Raw genomic sequence first — 12,651 nt, 5'->3', positions numbered from 1 at the left:
CCGGCCTCGTGACAGCAGAACAGATCGCTTGCTTCAGAGACAGGCAGACAGCGCTCACCAACCACAAGTACCCAAGAGAACATATCCAGCGCTACCCAAGAGACACACCTGACCCCAAGTTCCCAACCCTAGCATTGACATTGCGGGCAGCACAAAGGCAATGGGAGAATGGGGCTGTGGTTTATTTAACACTTTGGCATTTCGTCTGAAGGTAAATCGTACCTGGTGGAGGAGATCCCCCACCCACCTCCTCCCCAGTAACAGAGTCTTAACAGTATTTACAGCGTTTGTGATTGGATCAGAGGGCAATGTGAAAATCAGGTGAATATGTGGCGGAGGAGCGCCCCAGAGTAGGCAAAGGACTTCTCCGTCTCCTCCAGGCAGTGGTCCTTCTCCTCCCGAGACCAGCTCTGCGGATCCAGCAGATGGAGCAGAATTTTCCACCTCGTTAGAAAGCTGTTCGTTTGAGAAGAGAAGAAATGGAATGTTCAGATCTAGGGACTCACGGATGCAACTTGGTTGAGCTTGTTGCGGACCTCCTGTAGCAGCTGGGAGAGATTGCCCTCCCACTTGTAGAACTCCAGCTCCTTCTTGTTCAGAATCTTCTCGGAAACCTACGATGCCAGGAGCACATGACGTTTGGTAAAAATGATACACGCTAATGGGCTAAAAAGTACTTTTTAGACTTCTAAACTGCCCAGATTGGCAAGGAAAAGCACAACGATTAATATTCCTAATCAGAATCACATTGTAGCACTGTCCAAAAATTAGCATTTCTACTTTCAATAGAAAACACAGAAGAATGCTAGGGGATTTGATGAAATCAGACATAAGGAAAACATCCTGAATATGTTGATGCCGTGTAAATTTTGTGTGCCAAAAATAAGGTTTCCACATGATGTCAGATATTTGTCATTTTCTCATAAGAGGGGCTCACCTTTTTTCCAATCATTCGGCCTCCAGCAGTATGAGCAAAGTACACATTATAGAAATGGCAGATAAATGCCTGGGGGTCCTTCTCAGACAGCTCTTCCAGAAGGGAAGCATATGTAGTGCCAGGATCTGATGGTTCTGGAATTGTGTGGCCCTGTTCCTTGAACCACTCCAGATCCTTCTTGAGTGCCTCCGATCTCTCCAATCCAGTATTCCGGAACTCAGCATCTGAAACACATTCACCACTAGAATGTCAACAAGCAGCATCTTGAAAATCTTGATGGAAGTAATCACCCATCAACTACTACTAAGTATGAGATTACATCAGCTATGTCCTGTAGATGAAAAAGTGCAGAAGTTTCTAGTCCACTTCGTTTTTCAGAGACGACTAAAGCGTTGACAGAGTAATGCAATATTTGCTTCAGTTAAAGGTGCGTATAATTTGATTGCACCCTTTTACCTGTGCTTCTTTCAGTAAACATCGTTCTTTTCTAAATGCAATGCAAATCAACAACAAAGAGATTTGCTCTGTCAGACAAGCCAATCTATAAGAAGAACTAGCATAAGAACGAGAGCAAAAAGAACAGTCAGAGAATTTTCTTCTTTTTTTTGTGTGTGCGTGTGGGGGGGGGGGGGGGGGGGGGTATCCAGTGAAAATGGCATACTTTTTTAAACGGTGGAAATTCATCCAAAAGTAGTGTTTCAAAATTCTTTTGAAACTCGCCATATCCATAGCTCATCTTATGATGTACATGGCTGCAAAAGTTGATGTTCAAAATCTTTCTAGATTAATTCATACAAAAATGAAAAATTACTCATGTTCAAAATTTTCCAAAATGGATGAACTTATACCGTTTTTAAAAAGTTGGCCATTTTCCCTAGATATGCCGCTACAGAAATATGTGTAGCTTTTCTGGGTCTAACAACAGAAGGTTGGCAGGGCAGTGTGGAATTGGAACTTGAATACTTGTATCACACTACCATTATCTCTTACTTTACTTCCAGATATGCCCCTATAGAAAGTTGGTCATTTTTAAAGTATAAAATATGTGTAGTTTTCCGGGTCTAACAAGAGAAGGGTGGCAGGGCAGTGTCGAATTGGAACTGAATACTTGTATCACAGTACCATGATCTCTTACTTTTCCAGATTAAACATGTTAAGAAGGGAAATGGAGTTGTATATACCTCAAGACTAGAAACATTTTTCCTACATGAGTTCCTAACCATGTTGATCCTATATATTAGCTCAATATTGGAGGCAGTGCGTACAGTATGCAAGTATAGCACGAGCTGAACGCCAAGGCAACAATATGAGGAAAGGGTCTTTTTTGTATGCCCTGGGGAGAAGGGTTCTGCAGATGTTACCTTTGTAATTTGACATTAGACATTTCAATTTCAAGAGGTTATATTATCTTCAAGTTTCTATATCAAAACAAACAAGAAGGCTGCTGAAGAATTTTCAAAATGACTAACAGTTGCACTGTTGATGCTACTGCAAAAAAGAAGGGATAGATAGTTTTCAAAAAAAAGAGAGAGAGAAGGGATAGCTGTGCAGAAAAAATATTACAACAATACTGAAAGCCATGAAAATATGATGGATCTGATCATTATGCTTCGAGTGATTTGATCCATAAATTGCCCAATTTGATGGCTCCGAGAGCCACAGAGGTTAGCAAGAATTAGTAGAGTTGATGAATTTGTATGTACAGTTTGCACGTACTGAATAGCAAACTGAAATTCAAATGAAACATTTAATTTCTTAGTAAGGTATATAAGAACTAGCTGTTGATGTGAAGCAACAAAGTCTCCACAAAAAGGGAAAAGCAATTTTTGCTAAAATAGCAGGCCTATAGTTCACTAGAAGCATAACTAACTTCTTCCTTGCAAGAATATGCAACCTATAGTTGGACGGATGAAACAAACTCTTTTTTCAGATACCTAAACTCACAACCAAAAACAGAAATAAAACCACCAAAATACAGCTCCATCGTTTCGTGCCATGAGTCAACCTCGGCCACTAGTACCCTACCAGACACTGAACCTTCAGTCTAATAAAATTCTAAAATTTCACAGATTATTCTCGACATCTTTTGCACCATCTACAGAGAATTTCTATTTTTTTACATGATCCGTTGATATCAAATCGAATTTACCAGTATCTTAGAAGTACTAGTAAAGGCATATTTTTTATGGCCACGAGACAATCGAATTTCAACGATTCAATAGAGGAACACGAAGCACAACGAACATCATCCACACACTAGCATGGCGTCGCACAGGAGCCGCACCTCTTCCCCGATCGAGACAAAAAAAAAGGAGGATGGAAAAGCAAAGCGGGCCACTCACACCACGGGACGGCGGCGCGGTCGACGATGTCCTCGAGCGTCTGGAAGACGAGCCTGCTGTCGACGAGGAAGCGGAGGTAGCCCTGGACGGACGGCTCCCACTTGGCGACGGGCGGCGCCTGCGGCTCCTTCTCCCCCTCCCGCGCCTGGTCCTTGGTGTGCAGCTTCATGGCGACCGCCCGCATCTCCTCCACGAACGGCTTCCCCCCTTCCTCCCCGCTCGCCGCGGGAGCCATCTCCGTCGCCGCCGCCGCCGCGACCAGCCGCGTCTGCGCGGCAGACACCACCCCGGTCACGGGCCGGGCCGCGACGGAGAACGACAGGCCGTTCCACCTCCCGGGGGAGACTCTGGCGGCGGGCGCGAGCAGGGAGAGGGCGCGGGGGGCCGAGAGCGATGCCGGGGCGGGCGCCATGGCCGCGGGGTGCGCCTTCGCCTTATAGCGCGCGCGGGGCAGCCGCTGCCCGCTTGCTTCCGTGCGGGGGAAGCGAAGGCGCCGGTGACGAGCGACAGCGACGCGCGCGGGGGAACGGGTGCTGTGGCGGTGGAGTGGGAGCGTGCGTGAGCGCGACGATGAGGGAGGTGAGGAGGCGCGGGGGTGGGAATAGAATAACCGGGGGGAACGGATTGGAACGCCCCGCTGGGGAAGACGATGGCGAGGCGGGGGAGGCGACGGCTTCATTGACATGTGGGGCCAGGGTCGCGGTGGGTCCGGATGTCAGTGGGTTGCTGGTGGGAACGGGGGAGGGACCGTGAAGTTGCTGCACAGGTGTTGCTCCGGCGTTGGTCGCTGACCGTGGGCCCCGCTGGCTCATGGAGGGCCAATGGGTCTTCACGTGACGGCGACCTGGGGACTGCGATGAGGCCTGTCTCCTCCCATATCCTCCTGTTGAGCAGTAATTTACCACTTTGATTGGCCCAACTGATGATGCCCAAAAATAAACAAACACAGCTGTATTTAGTATTCTACTTTTGTCTTTGCAAAAGCCTCTCGGATATTTTAGCAAGAAAAAGGCCTCTCGGGTAGGCACCGTATTGTGCACGTACGGCATCAGCTCTCGCACCTCACCTGCAAATCGGCGACGGATGGATTCTTCGCCCTGCCCTCGCGTGGCCGTGAAAAGTTGCAGATCTTAGCGCGGTTCCTCTCATGAACCTGCTCACTGGAGACGGCCTTCTTTTCTCCAGCGCGATCTGGTCGTCCTCGTCCTGCGGCTCGTCGATTTTCAGTCCAGGTTGCTCGTTGCAGACGACCTTCTTCTTCCCTGAATCTCCAGTGCAGGAAATGCTGCGTTGTGAGTTGTGACTTGTGGGGGCCTGAGCCCTGAGGGGGAGTCATGGCTTTCGGTGCCGTTACGCCCTGACCCACCACCGGGAGTTCCATCAGGCTGGGCAAAGCGGTAGTTGTGCCCGGGGTACACGTAACGCCCTGGGATCCTCCACATCCACCGCTAGCCGACGGTGGTGGTGGTGGTGGTGGAGGGTAATTAGAAGAACTAAATTTTAATGAACTATAAACTAAATATATAAATGGAGACTAATTTATTATAAGAATCTATTATTAAGCCTGATTAATCCAAAATTAGCATATATTTACTGTAGCCAACATTGTCAAATCATGGACTAATTAGGCTTAATGGATTTGTCTCGCGAATTAGCCTACATTTATGCAACTGGTTTTGTAATTAATCTATATTTAATACTCCTAATTCGTATCAAACATCCGTTGTGACGGTGACTAAAGTTCATTCCGTGGATCCAAATGGCCTCTAAGCCTCTAAGGATCTATTTGGTTCCAAAGGGCTAAAGTTTAGCCCCGTCACGTCAAAGAGAATATTACAATTTAGGAGTATAAAATAAAATTTATCTACAAAACTTTTTTACGTATGGGTGCTAATTCGCGAGATGAATTTAATGAGCCTAATTAATCTATAATTTGCTACATGTGCTAATCATAGATTTATATATCTCATTAGATTCATCTCGCGAAATAGTCTAGAAGTTTCACAATTAATTTTATAATTAAATTTTATTTAATACTTTTAAATGGCAAAATTCTTTATACGATAGGGCTGAACTTCCGTCCAAGCAATAGATCCTCATTTATTTATATTCGCGTAGGGGTACCTGCTAGCAGTAATTTTCAATCCCATCTGTACGGATCGTTAAACAAAGCGAGGTTGGCACCGGAATCACGGCGCCGGCCGGCCCTGGCCGGGAGAGTTTTTCTTTTCACGGCAGGCGTGCGCGTCGATCTTTGTCAATACCTTGGCGACGCTTTTGTGGCGTGTTCTAGACTTCTAGTTGAAGGTGCTCCATGCCCTCAAGAAAGAAAAAGGTTTTAGGTGCTCCATCAGTTTGCTTTGATCATTGCGTGCGAATTTTAAAAATGTTTCCTGGAGATCGCGACGCGCGGGGAGTTGCGGATAGGGGCGTAACTAAACTAACAGGTTGCCCAATCCTGATCCTCTTCTTCTGTAGTAGGAATCCAAGGAAACGGGGCTCGATCGTGGAAAAGGGCTGCCTGCCCCGTACTAGATCCAAGACTCGCTACAATTTTGTTGCGAGCCGCAGCAGCAGTGTACTCTGGTCTGTGATGCAAACGCTGGATGTCGTTGTTGGGAAAGGTCAGTACATACTCCACAAAACTCTCTTTATTATTCCTTGTTGAGTGCACACAAAACTCTCTTTAACTTTGTCTTCCAAGCTCCTCGTTCAAAACGGGCCTAGTCCAACCTGCGTGCTCTGAGCCCATGTGTAGTCATCTGGGCCCTTTGTTATAACTGGATGCAGGCCGAATGGCCCACACGTTTGGTGACTTCAACAAGAGTAAATTGAGTAAATTAGTTTTTTTTTACCCTAACAAAAGTTTGGTTTAGTTTCTTACCTTTTTTGATTGAACTTGCTTATCTGACCTAAAAATGAATTTTGTTTTGATTCTTGATCCTTCCGTGAGTTCGATAACGGTGTTAAAAATAATATGAAGTGACTCTTTTACCCCTATCACCAAATGAGATTTGAGATTTGCAGTTAAAAGATCTAAACAGAAGGCAATGGAGAAGTCAAATCTAATTTATGTTCGTGGACTAGATCTGCATGCATGTGGATCAGCTTATTTGCTTAAGGCAAATTTTACAGTACATATCATCAATTTTGCTGATATGACAAGGAAAGAGAAGGAAGAAGTTTTATGTGACGAGAGACGAGTTTTATTCCCATAAAACCCAGCGAGAAAAGAGAAGGAAGAAGTTTTATGGGATGAGAGACGAGTTTTATTCCTATAAAACCCAACCCAGCCGGCACAGGTATCTAATTCTCAGTCTTAATAACCGTGCTATGAAACTGTGCATCGAGACTACCTAAGGTCCTGTTTGGTTTCCACTTGCTAAAGCAAACAAACTTACTAAAGTTTAGTCAGTTTAGGGACTAAAGTTCCAAACAAAATGACTAAAAATATTTTAGTCATATTAGCTCCTAAAGAGTAGCTAAAAGGAGCTAAAATGAGGAGTTGAGAGGGTTTGTCCCTCAAGTCATTTTGTTTGGAACTTTTTTAGAACTTTTTTAGTCAGTTGATCCAAACAGGAGGTTCCAAACAGGAGGTGATTAAAATTTAGTTGCTGCTTTTAATCACTTTGCTTTTATTCCCCTAATTAAACCCCGGACGTGCATGTGCGCAGATCGATGTGTGTATCGATCGGCCGGTCAATGACTGTTGCGTATGCTCGTGTATCGATGATGACGAATGAGGCTTAAACGGTAAACCCCTGGATAGCTGCGCCGGGCACATGTGCACACGTGTGCTGTGCCCGCGAGACTATAGGTCTGGTTGGCAGCCGTGGATCGCCACGCCACAAATGTAGCGCCGCCTAAGATGCGGCGCTAAAATCCGGCGCCACACTTGTGGCAGAAAAAATAAGTAGCAGGAAGTTGAAAAGCTATGGTGTGCCGCATTCTATTAATGAATCAAACAGTAGCCTAACATTTGTGGCGGCGCCACATCCAAGGTGTGGCGTGCTGTGGCGTAGAACCAAACACGCCTTATGACTCTATAAGAGCGCCAAGCAAGCCTGCGGCACGGCGGCACCTTCCTCGATCGCTCGCTGGAGTTCGTCACACACGGCGGATCAGGGGAACGGAGCAACTGGGGCAAAAACAAGCGAGAAAAAAGGGAAGGAAATTAACAGTACAATTAAGGTCTCAAGGACAAGGATTTGCTGCTGCAATTCTGCAAGTGATTAGAAAAAAACAAAATGAGGAGCTGACTTTGTAATCGAGAACATGGAGAGCGAGGGGGTATAGAATGTTGAACTACGTGCGGCCCATGCATGGTGGTCTCGCACAAATCGTGCTTTGCGAGCTCAAGACTAAAGAGTGGCTTCCGGTTCCGGTTCCCCGCAGTACAAATAAGTAGTGGAACTGACGGCAGCCACTGCTATGCAAACAGAGCATAAATGCAATCATACAATCAACTAATCACCGCCATTAGATCTTAATCCAACGTCATTAGGCTGTTTTGCAGATCAACCCTCCCACCATCCGGACTGTTTTGCAACTCTTCTTGGCCCAGTCCCCTTCCGCAATTCCTCACGAGTCGAGCCGATCCGCCTGGGAAAGCCGCCGCCGCCTGCCGGGGACCGCCGCCTCGCCTGGGAAAGCCGCCGTCCGTCACCTGGTGCCGCCAGTGCCGCCGCCGCCTGGGAAAGCCGCCGTGATCTCGCTGCCGCGCCTCGCCTCGCCATCCTCTTCCCCCACGCGCACGCGCCCTCCTCTGTTCCGCTTTCGCTTGCTTCGCCTGCTCTGGGAAGACTCTGTTCGACGGATATAGCTGGGGCCGGGTCGCTGGTGGGGTTCGTGGGTGGGGACGTCACGGAATCAGGGCAAGGCAGGCTGTATGTGCGTGTTAATTTGGTGATACAAGGAAGATGGCTCTCGATGATCCCATGGAACTCGATGATCGACGAGGCCAGGAGGTCGCCGCCGCCGTCGTTGAACGGACTAACATTCAGGAGGTCGACCACGTTGACGTGTCTCTTTCCATGCCTCACAACATGATCTCCGTAGAAGAGGTAGATGCATTGGGACTCTTGAATGCCGATTTTAACAGTGAATCATCGCCTGTTCGCGAAGAGAACTTCTTGTGTGAAGGTAATTGTTGGCTTCGATGAACAAGTTTTTTACGTATGCGTATATGTGTATAAGCTGATCTAATTTGACGTCGTGTCTTTCATTAGATAACGAGACTACTGTCAAAATGAATGATGCATTTAGAACACCAACGAAGAAAAAACATGTTCTTGAGGTGACATATTTGTATCCAGAAAATCATTCATTACAAATTTGTTCAAATGCTTAAAGGCTAATATGCTGCATTTTTTCAGAAAGGGATGTTGTTTGATGACGTGGAAGCGGCTCATAAATTTTACATGGAATATGCCCATAGTCTTGCTTTCTCTGTTCGTATAGGTCAGCAGAAATTAGATGCTAATGGAGTGGTTATCTGGAAGCGGTTCTTGTGTGCAAGAGAAGGGTATAAAACAGAAAAAGAAGAAGGAGCTAGTGGTTCATCATCAAAGGGTCGCAGAAGTAGGGAGTCGAGATGTGGATGTACAGCTTATATTTATGTTAAACGCACTCCTGAAGGCAAGTATGTCATTGCAGCACTATATGAGGAATATAACCATGCCTTTGTGACACCTAGCAAACGTCACCTCCTTCGATCCAACCGTTCTGTCAATGAGAAGGCAAAAACTGCTCTTTTCAATTGTCACAAGGCTAGCATAGGAACATCACAAGCATTCAGGTTACTTCAGATTGGTGCAGGGGGTTTTGAGTATGTTGGATGCGCAAAAAAAGGATTTGCAGAACTACTACAGTGATTTCAGACACAAAATAAAGGACGCAGACGCTCAGATGTTTATTGAGAATTTACATACCCTCAACAAGTTGGACCATAATTTCTTCTTTGAATATGAGGTAAAGGATGGTCTGTTGTTTCGAGTGTTTTGGGCTGATACAACTAGTAGGAAGAATTATATCCATTTTGGTGATGTGTTGTCTTTTGATACTACCTACAGCACAAACCAGTATGACATGAAATTCGCTCTTTTTACTGGGGTGAATCATCATATGCGTTCCATTTTCTTTGGTGCTGCTTTCTTAGCTGATGAGAAGATTGAGAGCTATGTATGGTTGTTTAACACCTTTCTTCGAGCTATGAGACGGAAGGCTCCATCATTTATTGTAACAGATGAGGATGCTAGCATCAAGGCTGCCATTGCCATCATTCTTCCTTACACTATACACAGGTTGTGCATGTGGCACATTATGAAAAAGTTGGCTGAGAAAATTGATGCCAACCTTCTGAAAGATGATGAGTTTAGGAAGACGATCAACTTATGTGTATGGGGTTCAGAAACTATAGAAGAATTGGAGAGCAGATGGCAAGCATGGATTGCAAAGTATCACTTTGAGAACAATGAATGGTTAGTTGGAAGGTATGAAATCCGCAAATCATGGATACCTACATACTTCAGGGAAATATGGCTTGGAGGTATACTCCGAACAACCTCTAGATCAGAAAGTGCTAATTTGTTTTTCAGTAGCTTTATTGGTTGCAAGCTTGCACTTGTAGAATTTTGGATGAGGTTTGATACAATATTAAAATGTCAGAGGCAGGATGAATTGATCGATGATAACACTTCTATGCATACGAACCCAAAGCTTTTGACATCGTGGGAATTAGAGAGACATGGTGGTGCCGTTTTCACACATGAGGTTTTTAGAAGATTTCAGAATGAGTTGCTAGCAGCAAGAGAGCACTGTGATATACAGACCACAACTGGAATGGAGGATAGAACAATTGTTAAAGTGGTCGACAACTCCAACAGACCAAGAGAGGTGATTTTCTTTAATGCTGCTCAGGTACATAAGTGTTCATGCATGTTATTCGAGTCCATAGGAATACCATATCGCCATATTATACGGATGCTAAGATCTGCAAGGATAAGTGAACTACCCATGCACTACATCACCAAGAGATGGACCAAAAATTGCAAAAGGTACCTTCTACTAATATAAATCATGTACTTTGGTAGCGTCACAAACATTTCTTATAAACTAACATCCTCACATGAACTACCTTTCAGAGAAGCAGCATTTGACAGTGAAGGAAATTTATTAATTGAGAAGTCCATTACGTCCATGGAAGATAGTACGAGAAGAAAGATGGCAACTGCTCGTAATAAATTTGAAGATATTTTTCAAATGGCTAAGACTTCTGAGGAAGGTCTGGACATTCTTATACAGAATTTGGAGAGGCTGTCCTTATTATTTGAGCCTATATCTCGTACAAGACAGGAGGAACAAGAAAGTTTTATTAGGATGTCCATTCCGGAAAATGTACAAGTACATCCACCTAGTGACATTCGTTCGAAGGAGAGGTGTAAGAGAACAGTAGGCCATGCTGATAAACACAAAAGGACTCAAAGTTCAGGTCCGCGTAAATGCTCATCATGCAAAGGCATTGGACACGATAGGCGCAATTGCTCAAATAAAGATGCAGCCCCACCATGAGTTGTTGAAATGTTGTAATTTTCGTTTCAAGAGTAGTGGACTAATATATACTTTCAATTATTTTCTTTTGCAAATAGACATCTGCTGCTCGCACATTGCCTTCATGGCTGTCACATTGCCTCAACTAAAACTGTTATAACAAGGGGCATATATGACTAATAAAATGATTGAGCCATCTTGCTGTTTCCAAACAACTTGGTGTTACCCAATTGAAGTAGGACGTATAGGAGCTTGTCACTTGCATACGGACCCAGGGTTGCCTACCAGTTTTCGTGAACTGATACATTATCAGTTACCTGACAACTTGTACTACTTAATCCAACTATCGATATTGACACAAAATAAGTCTTCAGCGCCATGATGACGGGCGGCGGCTTTCCCAGGCAGGCGGCGGCGGCGGCGGTCCCAGGCAGGCGGCAACGGCTTTCCCAGGCGGATCGGCTCGGCTCGTGAGGAATCGCGGAAGGAGACTGGGCCAAGAAGAGTTGCAAAACAGTCCGGATGGTGGGAGGGTTGATCTGCAAAACAGCCTAATGACGTTGAATTAAGATCTAATGGCGGTGATTAGTTGATTGCATGATTGCATTTATGCTCTGTTTGCATAGCAGTCGCTGCCGGAACTGACTAACCCAAGTAGACTTTTCATATATGTATAGTCGGCTGCTCACCCGGCCCGCTACAAGATTTCCATGTGTAATTCCTCGAGTGCGTACCAAGAACGGCACGCGGCTATAGGTTTTTAACCTAACTGAGCCACATCCATGAAAGGTCATTTATCGAATGGCCTATAAATTTCTTTTTGTTGGAAAAGTCAGGAATTCTTGGTTTCTAATTTTTGCTTTCCCTCTTAGAAAATATCCAAACTAGAATAAAAACTCCTTATCAGCCTTTGCCTTAAAAAAACACTTAGGGGAATCTTTGGCATCATGGTGTGATCCAATGCACCTTTTGGTCAAACGGAAAGCAGTATGTAAGCCCAAATCACATGGGCAACTTGTTGTTATGAACTTCTCTACACAATAAACAAAACACATATTTGCTAAAGAACTTGCACAAATTTTTAAATAAACATCACCTTCGTTGGGTTCAACTCATTTGGGAACTGCCGCCATGACAAATTGCAAGACAGGCTCAACATAGGTTTCTTCTTGTGGTGGAGACTGGAGAGAGATGACCTCAGATTTTTGGATCTATACTGAAGGTGTAGCTCAACGCAAGACCGGACGACTCGGTAACACAGTCATAGTTTGCGTCTGGACCGGCATCTGGGATGGAGAGAAGTCAAGCGATAACATATCCAGAACTTGGACAGTTCAAAAAGTCAGTCGGCGCACATACAGCAGTGACGAGTTCTGAATCTTGAATACCGCGCATGGTGCCTTCCAGCTACTTCTAGCTGAGCAGGACTTTGAGCGAGATCAAACACTAGAGGCATGCTTGGCAAACAGACAGGAACAAAGCAACAAGAGTAAATGACGCATTATATGTCAGTGGCCTGCAAATTGTACTCCTTATTAGTGGAAGCATACAATGAAAGATAATTTATTTATGGGACAAAGTCAAGCACCGCTCATTTAAAATTGCTATTAACATGACTATTATACATAGGATAAAACTTTTTTCTTAGAAAAAAGACCCACTAGTACAGAATAGGCCTTTCATCCACCTCTTTAGTCCCGTGGGTCCGGGATTAGTGAAATCATTAGTCCCGGGGTCCAACGGTTAGGGGAGCGCGCGCGCGGGGGGTGGGGATGGGTGGGTGGGGCTTTTAGTCCTGGTTGGAGCCTCCAATCGGAACTAAAA

At 45.0% G+C, this 12,651-nt stretch overlaps 1 protein-coding gene across 1 annotated transcript; it reads right to left on the bottom strand.

The window, feature by feature from the left end:
* Window positions 1-161: 161 nt before the first annotated feature.
* LOC112888922 (heme oxygenase 1, chloroplastic-like) lies at window positions 162-3,906 on the bottom strand. Its single transcript, XM_025955316.1, has 4 exons — window positions 3,280-3,906; window positions 938-1,161; window positions 507-614; window positions 162-410 (listed from the first exon to the last, which is right to left on the bottom strand). The coding sequence occupies exons 1-4, from the start codon at window positions 3,689-3,691 to the stop codon at window positions 318-320; spliced, it is 837 nt and encodes a 278-aa protein (XP_025811101.1). The 5' UTR covers window positions 3,692-3,906; the 3' UTR covers window positions 162-317.
* Between the last annotated feature and the right edge of the window lie 8,745 nt (window positions 3,907-12,651).

Source organism: Panicum hallii, chromosome 4 (genome assembly GCF_002211085.1).
Source record: "Panicum hallii strain FIL2 chromosome 4, PHallii_v3.1, whole genome shotgun sequence".
Classification (NCBI taxonomy): domain Eukaryota; kingdom Viridiplantae; phylum Streptophyta; class Magnoliopsida; order Poales; family Poaceae; genus Panicum; species Panicum hallii.
Note: the sequence above shows the minus strand (reverse complement) of the source record. Positions and strands in the feature narration are given on the sequence as shown.